This window comes from Perca flavescens, chromosome 5, assembly GCF_004354835.1.
Source record: "Perca flavescens isolate YP-PL-M2 chromosome 5, PFLA_1.0, whole genome shotgun sequence".
Lineage (NCBI taxonomy): Eukaryota > Metazoa > Chordata > Actinopteri > Perciformes > Percidae > Perca > Perca flavescens.
In genome coordinates this window covers 34,863,982-34,884,637 of record NC_041335.1, presented here as the reverse complement: position 1 = coordinate 34,884,637, position 20,656 = coordinate 34,863,982, and the positions used below count along the sequence as shown (strand labels likewise).

The following is a 20,656-nucleotide window of genomic DNA, read 5'->3' as shown; positions in this document are numbered from 1 at the left end:
AAAAATGGCTGAAGAGCTCATATAAATCAACTTTTACATTATTTCGAATATTCTCCCCATGCTCCGATCTCCATTTGTTTACATTTTGTCTTCCTGAATCGTTGCTCTCGGCAGAGCAGTCAGACATCTCCTCTGTGTAGAACCAGTTTGTGAAATTCCTGCGAGGCAGTGATCATTCACACAAACCCCTGTAACACCACAGTGACTCACTTACATAACCCCCCCAGTAGTGAACTGCGTCTTTGAGTGCTTATGAGCAGTAAAAATAGGAATCAGCACAGTCGAATGTAAAATATATGGTAAATCATTTATTAACAATGTTACACAATTCTGAGCAGCGGCGGTGGCGGCTCGTCTGAGGGCACATCTGGCTATATCTCATTTCGTCGCAGTCGGGCAGAAACCTCGTATGTCCCTATTTTGTCTTTTTTTTGTTTTTATTAATCAATGAAACTATTGGTCACCCTTTACTGTATGTCTGTCTGTGGATTTTTACAAATATTTAAACAGTAAGAGTAGGTGCTTTTGTCTGAGACAAATAGCTGAAAAGCAACGGTTTGGGACATACAAGGTTTTCGTCCGACAGCGATGATTTGGTCTCTACAGAAAAAAAAAAAAAAATCCAAAATATACATTCAGAAAACAACTCCATCAAGGACTTAAAAAAATTAATTTAGTAAAACATTTATGTATAGGTTCATATATATATAAAAAACAGATGTACAGTAAAAATCACATACAGTATCAAACATCTATATGAACATGTTCTATTTTTTAAAAAAAAACACTGTTTTAGTGCAAAAGCATTTTATTATATAAAAATACTGTGTTGTAATTTGTTCAGGTATGAAGAGTAGAGGGCGTGGGATGTGTGTGTGTGAGGGGAGAACAGGTTAGAGGTGTGTGTCGGCGATGGGGATTCGTCTCAGCTCAACTATCTGGGAGTTGTTAATGCTCCCTCCGTCCTGGCTCCCGGGGATGGACTCGCTGTCACTCACATTAAGACCCGTCCCTAAAATAAACAGAAAAAGTTGCATCACACTTCCACCCAAACACGTGACTATGTCCGTTGGGGTTATTCTTCATGCGCTAGAACGTCTGCACTACATTTACGTAATTCTTTTCTATGAGATTTTTCAGAATCAGAAAAGGTTTTATTGCGAAAATAAGTACACTTATGTGGAATTTGCCTTGGTGAAAGATGCATAAATAAACAAATAAATACAGAAAAACAAATATAATGTATACACACAAAGTAACTGTTGCATAAGAAAAAATGGGGTGAATGGGTTAGGTGCAACATTTGCAAAGTGTGGTGTAATTGGTAGCGATGAAAAAAATGTAAAGTATATAGTATATGCAATTAGGGCTGCACAATTAATCGCAGTTTTATCAAAATCGCAATATGGACTATTGCAATATCCAAATCGTAGGGACGGGCAATATTTGTTAAATGCAAAATATGTGTCAAACCATTCTATTATAAAGTATTGTGGTTCTGCAGAGACGTCCCGGCCTACAAATCCTATCCTACAGACTAAAGAGAAAATCTTTGTTTGGTACAGATCCTCGCAAAAAAAAATAATTTTTTTTATCCCTCCAATATCGTGAATCATATCGCAATATCAGTTGAAATAATCGCAATTAGATATTTTCCTATCGTGCAGCCCTATATGCAATCATATACTATTTCATCAACTCGGTGTGCGTTTGCAGTGCTGACTATCGGTCACATCTGTCCTGTTAGGGCCAACGTGGTGTTATGTAATCGATACTTTATGTCACAGTGTCTGTGTTATCAGAGAGCATTCTGTACTGTATCTGATCAGTCAAGGTAGCGAGTAGTATTTTTTAGTTATGAGTCAAAGGGTTAATCATAGAGCACGGCCATATCACTGCTATCTGTCTGTGGGTTTGTTTGTTTTTTTGCAGGATATCTTGAGAACATTCAGAGTTCCATGTGATTAGGGGAAAGATTAGGCAACATGCCAACCCATAATGATATAATAATAATAATAATAATAATAATAATAATAATAATAATAATAACTTTATTTTGAAGAGCACCTTTAAAAACAATAGTCTGCAAAAGTGCTTTGACAGAAGAAACAAAGGCACATGCAAATCAATCAACATCCAAATATATACACACATCATTCTAAAAGAGGGAACAGAAGATGGGGCACCTTTAAAAGACAGAAAAACAACAAATGAATACATCAAGTGAAACTAACAGGTGATAAGATAAAAAGACGATAGAAGCCTTATATCCTCGGGCAGGTTGTTCCAAAGCTGAGATGACCAAGAAATAATAGATAGGTTTTTGTGTGGCTCCAACATCTGTTGAAATGTTTTTTTGTGAGATAGAGGATATCTAAACTATTTCAAAAAAAAAAAAAAAAAAAAATCACTATTTTGATATGTAATCTGGATCCAGACGCGACATTTCCATCATAAGATAACAAATGTAACCAATTATGCAGTGTGATTTCTTTCTCAGGTAAATGTACTTTTCTTTTTTTCTAAAAGAAAATGTATTGATAGTTTGTTCATATGATTTATTTTTCTAATGTTCGAGTTCCTATTTTACAATATTTCTTAGTGTCGCTCACTGTTTGGATAAAGGTTGTCGGCTATGTGACCACCGTGAACAAAAATGGAAATAAGTACTGTAGTAACCTACAGAATATGGTGACATGTTCAATTGTATTTGTATGTTCTAAATATAAAATAAACACTAAAAAAAAGAGAATATGGTGACATAAGACTTAATAATAAGACATAAGTATGTGTAAGAAAAGATAATCGCACAGTCGTAGACACAATGCAAACATTAAAAAAAATGTTTACATAAAAAAAACAGCCTCAAGCATGATTTATGGTTCTGCGGAGGCTCCACGGAGAGCTTTCGCCGTAGCCTACGTAAGTGACCGGATGTTTATACTTGTGCGCTGGTGTGTGCATCAATCTCTTTAAGAAAATAGCAGGGCCGGCATGTGTTTATGTGTGTGTGTGTGTGTGTGTGTGTGTGTGTGTGTGTGTGGGAATGTGTGGTGGAGCGAGTGAGAGAGAGACAGTGATTAGCTTTGGAGCGAGTGCCGACTCTAAAGTCCTAGTGAGAGAACCAAAGAGTCTCTCCTGTGTTTTCTGACCACGGTGGGAAATCTGGAGCGGGAAAAGTTAACCCTCTCCTTGATTTCATGTTGTTTATGGAGAAGGAGAACCAGGAAATGAGTCGGAGGGGAAATGCAACGCTAACAAGCCACGGCCGAGCTACGTGCGTCGCTGCGACGTGTAGATACACTTTTGAGAGGTGTATGTCAGGTTACGGCGTAGGGTCTGTGCCTCCACATCCCTAGCCACGGCGTAGAATAAGATTTTTATTCGGGGTATTGGCGGACTTCTGACTCCTATGACATAACCAGAGGAGCCAGATGTGTACGTTGCTTCGTGCAGCCACAGCTCCTTCTGATGCTGAGTGATAAGAAAAAGGCGCCCTTTCACAGTGAAACCAACACGTTAATGATCAGCTCTCAGCCGTACTACATCGAGTACATGTGTGCTTCTGTGTGCGTGTTTATGGTTCACTACCAAATGAAGTGTGGAGACCCTCATTACAGGCGGTGCCGTATTATGTAATTCTGATTAGCGAATTATCTTTACTGCTGCCTGACTCGGTGAGTGAGATTAAACCGGGCAATACGTTCAGTGTGACACGTTCAGGCAAAGAGGAGGTCAGAGGTCACCAGTGTGAAGTGGAAGAATGTCCTTGTGACTGGTGGAGCAACAAGTCGAAAAGTGAAGTTGTAACTGCAAAAATACAGAAGGTTATAACCCAAGTTTATCAGATGATTGTTTTTACGAAAATCTAAGTTTCAAGATTGCGTGCTATTTTCCAAACAAAAAAGATCATATACTGTATTTCTTGAGGCCATGCCAGAGGCCTGGGAGCAACTGCTCCGACTTAAATAAATCTAGCAAACTTCCCTCCTTACTACACTTAATATTAATTAAAAAACTAATAATAATAATAATAATTAATAAACGAGACAAATTCAAGCCCTTGTTATACCTGCATGCGACACCGCGTTTGTGCTCAATGTAGACTATATCCACGACCTTCCACTTCCGAGATTGCCGCGGTGCTGGTGGAAATTCCGCCGTATGTCCTTTTTTGACCAGATTTCACCGGATTGGTTAAAAGAAATGCCATTAAATCAGAGCATGTTTTTCTCCCATCTCTGAATGCTGTGTGAACTAGCCAGACCCTCCTCCGCAGCGTTGTGGAGGAAGGAGACTATGCTCGACGTATTGATCGTTGCAGTATTCTCGGAAACACCAGAAACAAAAAAAATCGATGTATTAGCAAGGAGTAGTAGAGAAGAAGAAGAGAGCGGAAGTAAAGGAGAGCTGTCTGCCTGGCAACAGCAGTAAACACATCCATGATAAACACAGACGTACCGCCAAACATTACTTGTTTCTACTCTAATTATTATCTCCAAACTGAAATGACTGTCTACTAATACTAATACTCTCTTTCCATAATTTTTTTGCTTTGACAAAGAGTTTTTCTATACTGTCCAGCAAAATGCTTCTTCTTTTCCCAGTGTGGTGTCTCTCTCTGACCACATATTTAAAGCAGTTTGACTCCCTGCTAACTGTACATGAAGAATCATACAGATGTTTGTACAGGCGAACCTGCTCGGTCTTCCCAACCAATTGTGTTGAACTGAAAGTTCAGCGCGCGCCGAGCTACAAAAGTGTAGAGGTGCACGGCCACGCGCAGCAACTTGCAGAGCCTTTTGCGCTAGAAACGACAGCCGTGGTGACGCCATTTTTATGACTCGGGGGAACACCCCGGCTACCATTAACCTAGCTTCAATCACAATACAAAAGCAGATCAGAGACAAATGTCCCACCGCTATAGTGAGTTTACTTGAGACAGAGCGCAACACACACACACACACACACACGTACGTACGTACGTACGTCCGAGTCTGATTAGTTAGCAAGGATAGTTTTTTACTCAGTGTAGCACTATCCTCTCAGCCTAATCCACATTCATTAACAGCCGTGAGTCTCTCAAACTCACACCTGCTAGGAAGGACTTTCATTTGGCTATCTCCATGGTTTACAAGTTTGGTTTTTCTGGGGAGCACGTTGGCAGGTCTCAAGGGCCGCTGCGTGTAGGCCTCCTCTGCCCAGAGGTACCTGAACAGACTCTCAGACTGCGAGGCTCCACCAAAGTAAAGTTTGATGCAGGTTTCTCAAACAATACAACCATCGCTGCAAAAAAATAAATAAAAACTGCAGCTTTAATGGGCTCAACGCCATCACAAGACTGGCATTGCTCAATAACGTTAATGATTCATTTACTTTTCTTGAAAGGTATGTCTTGTCTCCAGGATCTCAAGTAAACCAGCAAATTCAGTGTGACCCGACAGTCCCATTGACTTTATAGTCTTATCGGTTTGGTCTGTCTATCTTAACTACTGATCTACTTATCTCTGCAGAGCGACCAGCCTATGGAAGACCAGACCCTTGCTCCTTATGTGATGTGAGGCTAAAGTAGACTGGGATATACTTAAAGTGGAGTTAAATGACTCACAGGGGCCGACAATGATCTGTAATAAATAGCAATCCAATCCAGGCATGAGCATGTGATAAGCCTCTGTTTAAAAAAAAATTCTTTTAAAAGCCATGTTATTTGTTGATGTTTTGTGTAATTGTCCTGTGTTGTTTTTAATGCTGTTTGGTAAAGGCAGATGTTCTTGATAATTTCAATTTTTGAGATGAGGTGATTACAAGAGTTCAACTTTAAGAATCCCGAAGCATCACAGACTAATTCATGAAGCTACAAGATGAACACTCCACCACATTACAATGGAACTGCTGCACGCCTCAAATGGGTCACTGTATTTTAATTTTGCAATGTGACACAAAATCTGATTTCAAGTCGGCAAATCACATCTTCACCAGCATCACTGTCAAAAAATGTCAAAAAGGTGATACTTTTTTACCTGCTAAAGGGATAATATTTACATAATTTGCCGTCAAATAAGGCTCACACTTTGCAACGCATGGGATTTTTTTAAGGGACGGTGTCAAACAGCTGAATAAATACGATTTAGGTTCTAAATTTGAGGCTTCAGCTGATTCTTAAATTAGATTTACATAAGCGTCCCTGTCTTACTTATTTTAAAGTGGTTATTTTTCTAAGGCTGCTGTTGGCTGTTTTCCAACTGGGCCTGATTCTTATTCAGATACTGTGAAGCAATTACTCAGTGGTTTCAAAGAGTGAGGAGTGTGTGTGTGTGTGTGTGTGTGTGTGTGGTTTGGGCCCTCAGCTCATTAAACAATGATGGCAACAGAGGAAGAATGGTTACCATGGCAGCAATGACTAAGCAGGGCTGATGTCATACACATACATATATATACAGTGAGGAAAATAAGTATTTGACCACCCTGCTATTTTGCAAGTTCTCCCACTTAGAAATCATGGAGGGGTATGAAATTGTCATTGTAGGTGCATGTCCATTGTGAGTCAATCAGTAAGAATCCAACTACTAACATGGCCAAGACCAAAGAGCTGTCCAAAGACACTAGAGACAAAATTGTACACCTCCACAAGGCTGGAAAGGGCTACGGGGAAATTGCCAAGCAGCTTGTTGAAAAAAGGTCCACTGTTGGAGCAATCGTTAGAAAATGGAAGAAGCTAAACATGACTGTCAATCTCCCTCGGACTGGGGCTCCATGCAAGATCTCACCTCGTGGGGTCTCAATGATCCTAAGAAAGGTGAGAAATCAGCCCAGAACTACACGGGAGGAGCTGGTCAATGACCTGAAAAGAGCTGTGACCACCGTTTCCAAGGTTACTGTTGGTAATACACTAAGACGTCATGGTTTGAAATCATGCATGGCATGGAAGGTTCCCCTGCTTAAACCAGCACATGTCAAGGCCCATCTTAAGTTTGCCAATGACCATTTGGATGATCCAGAGGAGTCATGGGAGAAAGTCATGTGGTCAGATGAGACCAAAATAGAACTTTTTGGTCATCATTCCACTAACCGTGTTTGGAGGAAGAAGAATGATGAGTACAATCCCAAGAACACCATCCCTACTGTGAAGCATGGGGGTGGTAGCATCATGCTTTGGGGGTGTTTTTCTGCACATGGGACAGGGTGACTGCACTGTATTAAGGAGAGGATGACCGGGGCCATGTATTGCAAGATTTTGGGGAACAACCTCCTTCCCTCAGTTAGAGCATTGAAGATGGGTCGAGGCTGGGTCTTCCAACATGACAATGAGCCGAAGCACACAGCCAGGATAACCAAGGAGTGGCTCTGTAAGAAGCATATCAAGGTTCTGGCGTGGCCTAGCCAGTCTCCAGACCTAAACCCAATAGAGAATCTTTGGAGGGAGCTCAAACTCCGTGTTTCTCAGCGACAGCCCAGAAACCTGGGCCAAAATCCCTCCTGCAGTGTGTGCAAACCTGGTGAAAAACTACAGGAAACGTTTGACCTCTGTACTTGCAAACAAAGGCTACTGTACCAAATATTAACATTGATTTTCTCAGGTGTTCAAATACTTATTTGCAGCTGTATCATACAAATAAATAGTTAAAAAATCATACATTGTGATTTCTGGATTTCTCTCACAGTGGACATGCACCTACGATGACAATTTCAGACCCCTCCATGATTTCTAAGTGGGAGAACTTGCAAAATAGCAGGGTGGTCAAATACTTATTTTCCTCACTGTGTGTGTGTGTGTGTGTGTATATATGTATATGTGTATATATGTATATATATATATATATATATATATATATATATATATATATATATATATATATACTGTATATATGAAATTATGCAATTAACCGCATGATTGTCCATAGTTACTCGCGATTGAGCACAAATTAATCACACATTCTTGTTATCTGTTCTAAATGTACTTTAAAAGGGATATTTTTCAAGTTTTGAATGCTCTTATCAACATGGGAGCGGACAAATATGCTTGCTTTATGCAAATGTTTATTATCATTGCAACAATCCAAAACAATGACAAATACTGTCTATCGTATTCTCCAGAATAACCTCCAAGGTACTTAATGCTCAAAATATATGCTGAAAGCATAGTACAGCAAACTGAAGCCTATTAAGCAACAACCGATGGGAACATTGACCTGAATGTAGTGTCCCTCTTTACGCTTGTACTTCTTACTTCTTTGTACTTCTTACGTCTCCATTGCAAACTATCCAGCGTGGCCGGCCTTTGGCGAGGGGGAGGAGGGTTCTCTGCATCAGCCGTGTGATTGGCCAGCAAGTGGTGTTTGAGACTTGCAGTGTTAACTCAATTCACATCGACAGTACTTGCAAATAACTTTAGTGTTGTGGAGAGAACCATCTGGAAGGGCTTTGGGACTGAACTTGCCATTCAAAAGACCCTTTTCTTTATCCATTACTGCTCAAGGTTTGTTTCCGCTAGCCACCCACAACATTACTACTGCATCGCTTCCTGATTTTCCAAACTATGGAGCAGCCCGAGGCCCAAATTCAAAAAATGAGTAGCATTAAAAGGTTAACTCTGCGTTAACTCGTAAAGCAAAGGTTTCATCATGTATCTCTTTCTCCCTGTTTTATTATTATTAAGTCTTTCGTAATCTCATAACATCTCTATTTTCATTTCTTTTGCTTTAAGCCATGCCTAATTAAAAAGGTTTTATTTTGAAAGGATTTTGTGTTTAATGTTAATGTTTAAAATAGTATAAAATGAAAAATACCTCATGGAAACAGTAAAATTCGATTGAATTAATTGAATATTGACACAAAGTTTGTGCGTTCGATCTCATCGGATTTTCTCTTAATCGGTAAACGGCTTACGCGATAAACGCAGATGGAACATTAGCTGCTGAATAAATAATAAATTGCGATTACGTTTTAGGTCATTGTATGGTTGCATCCGGCCATAAAACAAACTAATTTTATTCATTTCCGCCACATATTTCCACTTTCCTTGCAGACATGGCGTGTGTCAACAAAGGCAGATATACTAAGTGGATGAAAGAGGAGATGAGAGACTATTTAAATTTAATTTACGAGCAAAATATAACGGCTATTTTAGATAGCAAAAATCGATGTTGTCTGGCATTTACGTGCATCTGCATTATCATAGTGATGTTTTGATAGCGTCGTTGTTGTCTAATTAAACCTTGATATGATCAGCTGACACATAAGCACTATTAAAACTTGTGCATTATTAATCATTTGTAGGTTGACGGCGCGATCCATTTTGGCTGGCAAACTTTGTTCTCAAATGTTTGCTTGAATGTTGTGCGATTCAGTGTGAAAATGAATGGAAACACCTTAAAATGTCTCAAATCTATTTGATATACCAATTTGACGGCAAAACAGCATGTGATGTCATAACGCACAGATTTTTATTCGCTTTAAAGCTGTCGGATGGAAACACACTTTCACCGGCTTTATTCGCATGAATGTTTTAAGCGAACTTCAGATAATTGGATTGGCAAGTGGATGGAAACATGGCTTGTTTGAGTGTGCAGTACATCTGCGTGTTGCTGGGATCCTCACCAGTTTTTAAGGCAAATATAAGGTCGTCAAACTCCTGCGACTCCTCGTCTGTTGTGACGAGGTTGGTGTTGATGAAGCCTCCCTCGGTGGTGTACGTGCCCATCACAGGGCTGGGTTTGAACACACTGCTGGGCTGACTGCTGGGCCGCAGCGACGCTCGCTCCCAGTCTGCTGACACCTGAAACACACAGGTACACATATACGGCCATATGAGCACACAACATGCACACAGGCGCTGTATAGAATGGGGGGAAAAAATCGATACAGCATTGTATCGCGATATTTTACGTGGCAATACTGTATTGTTAGACAGACGCCAAGTATCTATCTATTATTATATATGTGCTGGTCAGTTTGTCTGCTTGACAATCCCATTTTGCTGCAATTCAATTGAAGTGAGATGAACAAACAGAGAAATGTATCTTTTTTAGATAAAACAGATGTTGACAAAGGTTCCTTTTGGGGACATCATTTGTAACTGGGAGAAATTTAAAGTTGGAAAAAAGGTAATAAACTGCAATATATCGCAGCATATTGTAATATGTTTAATATCGCAATAATATTGTATCGTGACATAAGTTCCATGATATTGTATCGTGAGGCCTCTGGTTAAACCCTACTAAATAAAACTTAAAAATGCATGACAGTAAAAAAAATTAGAAAGTTCATGGTATTTGCTTTTAAACTATTTGTGAGATGTTAGATCTTTCTGTGAGAGCCGCAAGTAGAAGTAGTACATTTATTTATGCAGCACTTTTTAAAAGAATTTTGCAAGTGATTTGCAACCAGTTAATGTACAATAATATATACAATATTTATATACAGCATAAATATATGTACTAGTTCGTAAGATACATATGCAAGTTCACATAAGACCTGATCTTCATGTGTTGTTGATTAAAAGTTAGTTCAATGCCCAAAAACATCAACTTCACATGAACGCAGGGGAAAATAAGGTTGACCATTCATACACACACACACACACACACACACACACACACACACACACACACACACACACACACACACACACACACACGTCTGAGATGAGTTCGGGTCAGGCAGAGTGCATGTTGTCAGTGCACAGGGGGTTTATGGGGTGAAAGCAGGGTCATAGGGTTTAGGGTTTCATACTGAGTCAGCCTGATATGGAAATGATGCTGTCAGCCCGGTGAGACAGATGACAGCCTTTTATTAGTCCAAAAGTAGTATTTTTTTGTTGGGGGAGACACTTTAGCAAAAGAAGCAGTGATGGTACGGAAAAAAAGAGGTGAATAAAAAAAGAGGAAACTGATAATAGGGATTTTTCCATGCCCCCAGGAAGTGCTCCGGGCTCGAAGCAAATTGAACATAGCAGCCAAACAGTGGAATTGCAACTCCCGGCCTGTCATGTGATGCAGATATTAGAGTGTACTCAGTTTTGCCTTTCTGTTGCTTTCAGTATTCTTTTAAAATACAACAAATTGCCTGTTGAATTTAAAACAAATAATCATTTCTAACATTCTTTTATTGAACAAATTGAACATTGAATTGACAATGACAGGAACTACTAAAAAAGAATGACATATACACTTTAAAGTGCAGTTGTCTACTGATATTTTCTTTCAACTAACACAAGCAATCTTGTGTCTATCGCGATATGTCACAACCTTTTGCGATATGTACAGTATGTTGCACCAGTTGATATTGCGATGACGATAAAAAAAACGATATATTGTGCAGCCCTACTGACTTACATGGTGAAAGTTGATACATTTCATTTAGCGTCACAAACATTGCAACCCTTTGAAAAATCTAATCCCCATTCTAAGGAAGTAGCTAGCTCGGCTGGTGGAGGTCTCTAGTGCGCCTGTTCTATTGGCCGCACAGTGCGGAAGCAGCTGCAATCATCTGGGTCATTTTTGGCTCCATGATCCATGGACTTTTTCAACAAGGGAAAATTTAATTGTATGTGTATATCCCTCATTTCCACAACGACCAGATGAGTCCATCTTGTTTTCCACTGTGCTCATTCATTATGAATGCCTCATCTGTCCATGTACAAGCATAAATGTGTGTGTGTGTGTGTGTGTGTGTGTGTGTGTGTGTGTGTGTGTGCGTGCGCGCGCGTGTGTGTGTGTGTGGGGGGGGGGCACTGAGTTGATGACTTAAACCTTTCCAATAAACTATTCAACCTTCAAGGTAATCGCTCCTTTCCCTATTCTAATCTCACTTCGATATCCTTTCAACCAATCCGCTCCACAAATTGTCACTCATCTAACCGTCACATCGCCACTCTTAGCGCTCCCTGTCTGCACTCTTATTTGTCTCACTGGGCTGTAGCCAAATCTCAGACAAACAGGAGTGTGCTCTCATGAATAAAACAAGATTACTGGATTCTTGTGTGTGGAGAGAGAGATCGGGGACGGAAAGAGAGGCAAGAAGGAGTTCCCAGGAGTAATGAAGTTAAACCTGCCCTCTTTTTTCTCCTTCTTTTCTCTCCCTCTAACCAGCTCAGTCCTTATAGGGTATTCTCCAGGGACGAAGTTGCTGAGGACACAGAGTCACTACAAAAGCCCCGTGTGTGTGTGTGTGTGTGTGTGTGTGTGTTTATACAGTATGTTTTCAGAGTGTGCTTGCATGCAACGCACACACGCACACACACACACACACACACACAATGAATCAGTCTGAAGCAGGGTGTCTGAGTGAGTATGAATGTTCTCGGTGGAGTCACGCTCAGCTGATGTGAGAAATGTGTGAAGGAGGACCAGGAATGGGCAAATAGAGCCATGGGAAAAAGAGGGGACTGGGGAAAATTGTCTAAGAGAGAAGGTGGAACACAGTGAGAGAAGGTAAAGACTGCAACTTATTATTTAAAGATTCTAATAACATCTTTTTACTAGCTGGGTACATTTAAAAAAAATAGTTTTTTGCTTTCATTCCTGTAAGCTTTGATACTATTTTACTCAATATCTGAGATATGTGGCACCAGTGACCAGACTGATTGATTGGAGTACACAGTGTGTAAACAGTTTAGCCAGATTATCTAAAAAGATTTAGAGGTGACACCAAAAGTGATTTTAGCATTATCATCTCACTCCTTAAGAAAAACTGCATGTGCTCACAACTACGGTATGGTATGGTACTGTAGTTACAAATTGGTGACTGGTTGCTGAGCATAGAAGTTTGGGGGCAAAATGTTTCATAATGAGTGGAAATGATGGCCAAATCTACAAGCAGTAGGCCCAGATCTTAAAAACACAATTCTCCATATACAGTATAGGATACATTTAAGAGTGTAAAATGAAGTGCATTGTAACTGAAATAAAAAGCTAAGCATTAGAGCTGGAGAGTATGGGATGTATGGGTGAATCTGTATTATGGAGTATGAATAACACAAGTGTGTCTGTCTCTTTGATGGCCTAATTAGCTCTGTGTGTGAATTCTGTGTGTATACCTCCTCCATGGCGCTGATGAGATTCTGAGTTGATTTGCTGATGTCGCCCCCAACAGTGGTGGGCCCGCCTCCCTGGTAGGTTGAGTCAGGACTGTCATGGCCGCTCATCTCCACTGTGTAACTGGCTTTAGTCGGCCAACACAGCTGGTTGTGCATGACGAAGTACACTGCAAACACATACAAGCCCTGTAGAGAGAAAAAAATATCATCTTTAAGAACACTGTCACCAGCTCTGTTCCTCTATCAGAGTTCCTCAGTATCATATAAGATCAAGCCAAAGTCTCTGATGCTGAAAGGTTTCATGGTTGTTTGTGATGCCATGGATCCAAGAACTAACTAACTAACTAACTAACTAACTAGATAGATAGATAGAGAGATGATAGATGATAGATAATAGATAGAAAGATAGATGATACATAGATGATAGACGGATAGATTATGATAGAGAGATGATAGATGATAGATAGATTATAGACGGATAGATGATAGTTAGATAGACAGAGAGATTATAGATAGATGATAGATAGATTATAGACAGATAGATGATAGATAGATAGATGATAGACAGAGAGATGATAGATAGATGATAGACAGAGAGATGATAGATAGATAGTTGATAGATAGATAGAGAGAGTATAGATAGATGATAGATTGATAGTTAGAGAGAGAGAGAGAGATAAATGGGCTTTATTAATCAATAAGAAATTACTGTGTAACAGCAGCAGGTACAAGACACACACATCCATACAGAATTACAAGAAATAATAATAAATAAAATACCAAATATGAATTCATATGTTTTAAAAACTTGTATTCTTACTCGTCACATGCACACAGTACAATGTAGTGGAAATCTATTTTTGCACTTCAACCCATCCTAAGTGTTAAAACATATAGACATAAGGACATAAGGATAGACTGTGTTGTTTCGAGTCACACTGTAGTCAGGATCGATTATTATTAAGCGGTGCTTTGCTGTTGCACTAGGCCTTAACATTTCTTTCACATCATTATTAGCACCACGATTAATGGAGAATTACTTCACCATTGGTCCATGACATCATTGGCACCCTGGTATTTGTGGTTCCTCCACTTCCACGGCATTACCAAATCCTCTAGGTCAACAGCACCGGGCTGGGAATTACCCCAAAACACCGCAGTGTCAAATACCACGGCGCAATCCCGTATTTCACAACACCCATCACAGGGCGATATGATGATGGCAGACAGAGATGGAACGCACAGGAGTGCAAGGCACAAATGTGTGAATGTGTGTGCATACAGGTGCACGCAAACACACAACCCATCCTCACACGCAGACATTTAGACACATGAGTGTGTTCATTCTAGTTGAAAGTGAGAAGAAATGGGCATAAAGTAAGTTTCTGGACACCATGACATCCAGTAAAACATAGACATGGTGGAGAGCAATCATAGAAGGCATGCATGGTCTTTAGATATCGTCACTGTCGGGCAGAAACCTTGTATCTCCATATTTCGTCATTTTAACTTTTTTTACATCTGTCTGTGGGTTTTACAAATATTTAAACAGTGACGAGGCGATTTTATTTGACTTTGTGGAAGGTAAATATCTCAATATGATGTCAAATTAGCAGATTATTATTAATTTTTTTAAATATTTTTTGGGGGGGTTTTCCACCTTTATTTGATAGGAAAGCTAGATGAGAGAGGGGAGAGAGAGGGGGAAGACATGCAGGAAATCATTACAGGTCGGATGCAAACCCTGGACCTCTGCGTCGAGGCATAAACCTCTGAGTATATGTGCACCTGCTCTACCCACTGAGCCAACCCGGCCACAAATTAGCAGATTTTTTTAATTTCCTGAAAAGCAATGGTTTTGGACGTACCAGATTTTTCGCTGGACAGCGACGATATGCTTATTCTACATCAGGTTAAACAGATTTCTTTAGAAAATTGTCTGTGACAAAGACACACCTACCAGAGAGACAATTTTCAATATGTCTGGCGAGCAAAGTGTTTTGTTTTCAGCAAGTGGCAGTGGGTGAGAACTTACCAAACTGTCCAAACTAGGTTTTCTTAAACATCTGACTTTCTAACAAGCAATTGTGTTACTGTTCAAACCATAAAGCTGCATGTTACCAAACCACGTGCTTCTGTTTTATGTCTAACACAAGAAACAGCAGATCAGACATCCGATTAACAAAAGGACAGTAAACTTTGCAAAGCAATCATCATTACCCATGTAACCGAGGCATATTGACGCAGAAAAAGGATTATAAACAGCGCTGATGGTTACAATCAACATAACGAGGAACACAACAGGAACCGTAAGTGGAAACTGCGTGTTTATGGGTGCACTATAAAACCGGAACATCCAGCTTGTAAAAAAGGGGAAAGAAGGGCTGCAAATAGATAACACATGGAACACCTCACAGGTCATTAGCTGTGCTTTATAGCTTGGTCATGCTTAATCAGGGAGGTACACAAACTGTCTGAGTGCTGTACATCCACGTAAAAAATGTAAACGTGTCCGTGCATTAATGTACCTTTGAGTACAAGTGTGAATGAGCTTCGAAATGAGAAATTAATATCATGTCCATTAAGAAATGAGACATTCAGGGTTAGAAGCTAGGTTAAGTGTTGTGTAGATTAATTGTACCGTCTTGCAGTTTCCGTAGGCCTGCACGATTTGGGGAAAAATATGAATCACTGATTTTTTTTAAGCTTAGAATTGATATTACGATTCTCTACCATGATTTTTTTCTCACAAAGTGTAATGTTTATTGCACACATGAACCATGACAAAACAAAAAAAATTGGCAGTACCAAACGTAGATTTTGTTTTTGGCACCTATAGCACATTGCACAATCACCACAAGCCTGTAAACATAGAGGCTTCAATGAATAAAGAACATAAAGTACATACTGGCCATTTAAGTACAGTAGGCAAAAATAGTGACATATAACACATTGAACTAAATATGGCCCTGATACAGGCTCTATCTGAACTCCTTAAACATGTCTTAACATAATTAAAAGATGTTAATGTCAATGTCAAATGCTTTCAATAAATTAATTGTAGAAAAGAAAAAAAATTGAAGTCATTTAAAAATTAAATCTTGACCGGGAGTGAATCGAGATCGCGATTTTATAACCATTTATTGCGCAGGCCTAATTTTGTATGTATCATGTATGAAGTTAAGGAAATAATTGAAGCTTCCTTCTGGGAACAAAAGCAGCCAGGTGTGTATTCATGTATGGGTGTGTACTGTACAGTATGTTGCCTTCCGTGACTGCGGCTCCATCACAACAGCGCTGTGGGTGATTAGCACAGGTCATTAGCAGGCTGTGCAGCTTTAACTGCCATAGGCCTGTTATGTAAGTGTTCCCTGATCACTGGAGAGGCCACGTCTTTAGAGATGGAAAGCAACCGAACCTGAGGAGAGCAGGAGGGACAGGGAAGGAGGTCGGTAGAGGGGGGAGCAAAGCTTGGCTCAAGAGAAAGCAAAAAGGGACCATGAGCAGAAACACTTAGCGGCAAGAATGACATTAAAATTGGATGAAGTGTAAATACAAAGAAGGGAAAAGGGATTAGAATGTATTAAGTTGTGATGGTTGAACAGGTCAAGGAGACAGAAAGTAGAGTTGGCTTCAGAAAAAAAAGTACAGGTAAAATCAAAGGAAATTAAAAGCCCACAAAGTCTTTGAACTGACTCGTGCTGGAGCGATGATGTTGATGGGAACAGTGCCATTCTTGTATTAAATTGGATAATTGATGCAATATTCCCTTCAAGTGCTTTGTGTTGTGTGGAATTCATTTTCTATGCTCATAAAAGCAACAGATATAATTCCCCTAAATCCTAATTCTTTGCAGGCTTCGCACAGATGCTTGCATGTGCGTAGACACCCGTGGGCCTGTGTCTTCTTTTGTCGTAATAACACACAGATATTCGGTGTCCTATTTATAGGCGAGTACAAAGGTTAAATGAGGAAGCGGGGGTGGAATTGGATTGTAATGGAGCATGGTGCTGCTGGGGATGTCTCTGACTGTGACGATACAAGGATATGAGGTTTACCAGCAGAGGGGCCTTCGCAGGAGGAGATAATAAGGGCTGGTGATTTGATTATTGTCATCTAATTCAGCCTGATGTGGCACAGATGCGGAACCAGAGTGACAGAGTGTGGTATAATTGACAAACAAGGGATGGAAGGAATAAGAAAAGAAAAGAACGGCGGTATTAATCAGCACAAATAGGATCAGTTTCATAGTTTGGTTCAATGGAATACCCTACTGGAGACTAAAGGTTGCTTTCTACGAACACAGCGCTCAATAACCAAATATAATCTGCACTTGGCAACACAAACACAGCTGTGCACAGCTGTAACATCTGCAGCTGTTTAATGGTGTTCAGTAATCAACTGTTGGGAAATGTGCCACACAACCACATCAATAACAACAGCAAGGTAAAGATGGAAAATTCTCCTAATGGAAAATTCACGGCGTGAAGGAAACAACAACAGCCGCTCTACTATACTTTGTAGCAGAGACCTACAACGACTTCCAACCTCAAGGCAATGAACACATTGGAAAAAGATAGCATGAAAGACCTGAATAAACGATAAGATAACGTGTTTAAATAAGCCGCTCCTGGAGTAAGAACTTGGCAGAAACAAGCAGTGTAGTTATGCAGCACTTTAGCCTGTACAACATACACATTTTTAAATGAATGCAACGTTTGGTTGAAGTCTTCTTGTGCAACATATTTTAAAAGCATTCTGTAAATAGTTCTTTAAACAGAATTGCCTGCAATGGCACTAGGACACATAGTTACATTACAACTACTTTCATATTCTTTTAGGCCTGAATCTGTTATCAATCATGACATCATTTTATTGCTGTTCAAAGTCTCATTATCAGGATCCCCGTTGCTTTCCGTAAACTTTCATTTAGTCCTAATGGAAGTCCCACAATAACCCACCTCTTACTGTGACTATTTCCCCCTTCACAGCCAAATTAAATAAGCTTGCTCCATAAAATGCATGTTCACACAAATCTAATTGCAACCATGCTTGGTTCATGGTAACAGGGTATCTTGGCAAAGCAGTGCTATGTGAAAACTGGGTCAGCCGAGTTTGTTTACCGCTAATCAATGTCCTTGGACACGCTTTGGCTTTGGGGATCTTCACCTGTCAGTTCCACTCTGATGAATCCTTCCTTATTCCTACAGCAGACCCAGACCAAACCCCAGAGGCTCCCGTTTTAGTTTGAGCTTTGAGGTTGCAATGTAGGAGATAGGATTGGAAATCAATTGCCATAGTTGTTTTCTAAAAGATTTCTCTTTTTTTTCATTTTAGTGAAGGCTGGGTTTGAAAAGTTGGCTACGAGTGTCAACTTGTCGCCAGAATTCGTTCCGGTTTTGAAGCCAAGGGCAAACTTGATATAATGGGAGGCAATCTATTAGGTTGACATGATGAAGTCCTTTTATGTTGTATTTCCCATCTCTCAGTAGAAATGTAGCTGATTGCTGTAATCAGCTACACTGCCGGCAGCAGGAAAGGGACGGGAGTTTTATACGTGATGCGCATGCATGCCTGTATGTTTATGTTATTTGTGTGAAGGTGCATGCTGATTGGCTCAGTGACTCTGATGAGATTTACTCCTTAGGTATTGAAATTGGCTATTGAACGACAAGGCAGTTTTCGATACTCGATATACTAAGGAGGCAATAAACAGAACTAAACAGAGGGAACAAAGGACTTTCATCTGAAGTGTTTCTACAGGGTTAAGGTTAAGTTTAGCTCAGTCAAAAGACAAATTAAGCTTGTTCCAGTAAAAAAATGACAAGTAGAAAAACAAGTTTAGGAATGTAAGAAATAAATGGTCACTCAATCTCTTGGGACAAAAAGGAGTGTGTCACAGAACTAAAATAATTGACAAACTTGGTCATATAACCGATGACCACTGACTTTAAAGAGAACCATCACACTATTGGTCCGCTGGAGAAACTGACCACATGATGTCACAGAGTGGGACAAACTACTGGAGCTCATGAACAAGTGTGAAGTGCGACATCGACTGTTGGCGTTGACATCACTTCTCCTCATTAGTCACTTTACCAACAGGAGGAGTTTACTTTGGTGCCACACTGTTGTCTTTGGCATGTGGATGCCACATATCACCACTGGTTACCACAGACCTGTTATGGCACACTTTACAGGCAGATGGTGTCTCTCAGAGGATGACAGAAGAGACCGCAACATTTATAGACTAGACATGAAAGAAAAGAGCCTATTGTGCCAGAGTGAGGTCCGGGGAGCTTCCTGGATGTCTGTGCAAAGAAGACATTTTTGAGTTGTTTAAGATGCAAGACATTTCCACATAACTACACATTACTCTGACTTCAATTCATTAACTAATTAATTAGTGCTAGCATTCAGAGCTGCAAAGATGTATTGATTAATCGATTAGTTGTCACTACTACTTAATTAATCGGCAACTATTATGATCATTCTTTCCCTTGACTGGCAAAGGAAATTAGCATTAGCTATAAACGCTGTGATGCTTTACTTTGGAGATTTGTTGGTCAAATGTCTATGTGGTAGCATGTGTCCGTATCAAATAAACATGAAATGAAAAAAAAAATTTATTAATCAGTTTGAGTCATTTTTTTTATGAAATAAAGTAAAAAATCTTTGATTCCAGCTTCTTAAATGTGAACATTTTCTAGTTTCTTCTCTCCTCTGTGAGATAAAAACTGAATATCTTTGAGTTGGGGACAAAACAAGACCTTTGGGGATGTCATTTTGGGCTTTTGGAGAAAACTGATTGTCATTTTTCACAATTTTCTGACATTTTATAGACCAAACAACTAATCGATTAATTGAGAAAATACGTAGCGCTGTATGACTAAAGAATTATACATTCAGGTAAGGGAAAGACAGCAGGCTTTACAACTTTGTGAAATTATCCCACTCAACACAGAAACATTTTTTTCTTCTAATCAGCCATGTACAACCAAACAGTAATGATACCAACATTATAACAAAGAATAAACTAAAAATAATCCAGATAGTTATTATGATGCACAGGTTTGCCATCTGTGTATCAAAACAGAGAGTCGTCTATATATTTTATTACAGAGTTGGCCATGGAGAGATCTAACACCAGAGGTATCAGTTGAGTTCAACCTATATTCATTGATAATTGCCTGCTATCTAACTCTTTGAAGTTACAGTAGATAGCAGTGTACAGTAAATGTAAGCGGTGAAGAGATATGGAGTTATCTAGTGCTTCATTCACGCCCTTTCTTTATCTCTTCTGATACTTGGAGTCGGAATAAAGACACAGAGAAGCAAATTAAGAGAGAGGCAAACAGAGAGACAACAAACAGACAAAAGCACAAATGGAAAGCTGAGAGAGAGAGAGAGAGAGAGAGTGAGAGGCTTCAAAAAGATGCGACAGTGATAACCCGCCTCTCTCTCTCTCTCTCTCTCTCTCTCTTTCTTTTCTCCAGAGGCTCTTTTTGCTCGCCTCGGCCAACACATCAAAGCAGGGCTTCAAAGTGGGATGAAGTAGCCTTCATCACTCTCACTTTCTAAGTCAACAAAACATCAATACACACACACACACACACACAC

At 39.7% G+C, this 20,656-nt stretch overlaps 1 protein-coding gene across 1 annotated transcript in view; it reads right to left on the bottom strand.

Moving 5' to 3' along the window:
* Positions 1-288: 288 nt before the first annotated feature.
* adgrv1 (adhesion G protein-coupled receptor V1) overlaps positions 289-20,656 on the bottom strand; it is a 172,231-nt gene continuing 151,863 nt past the window's right edge. Inside the window, exons 93-95 of the mRNA XM_028577354.1 lie at positions 13,037-13,222; positions 9,598-9,775; positions 289-1,012 (exon numbers count right to left, since the gene is read on the bottom strand). Coding sequence (XP_028433155.1) covers positions 894-1,012; positions 9,598-9,775; positions 13,037-13,222 — 483 coding nt within the window. The 3' untranslated portion in view covers positions 289-893. The remainder of the gene's footprint in view (positions 1,013-9,597; positions 9,776-13,036; positions 13,223-20,656) is intronic.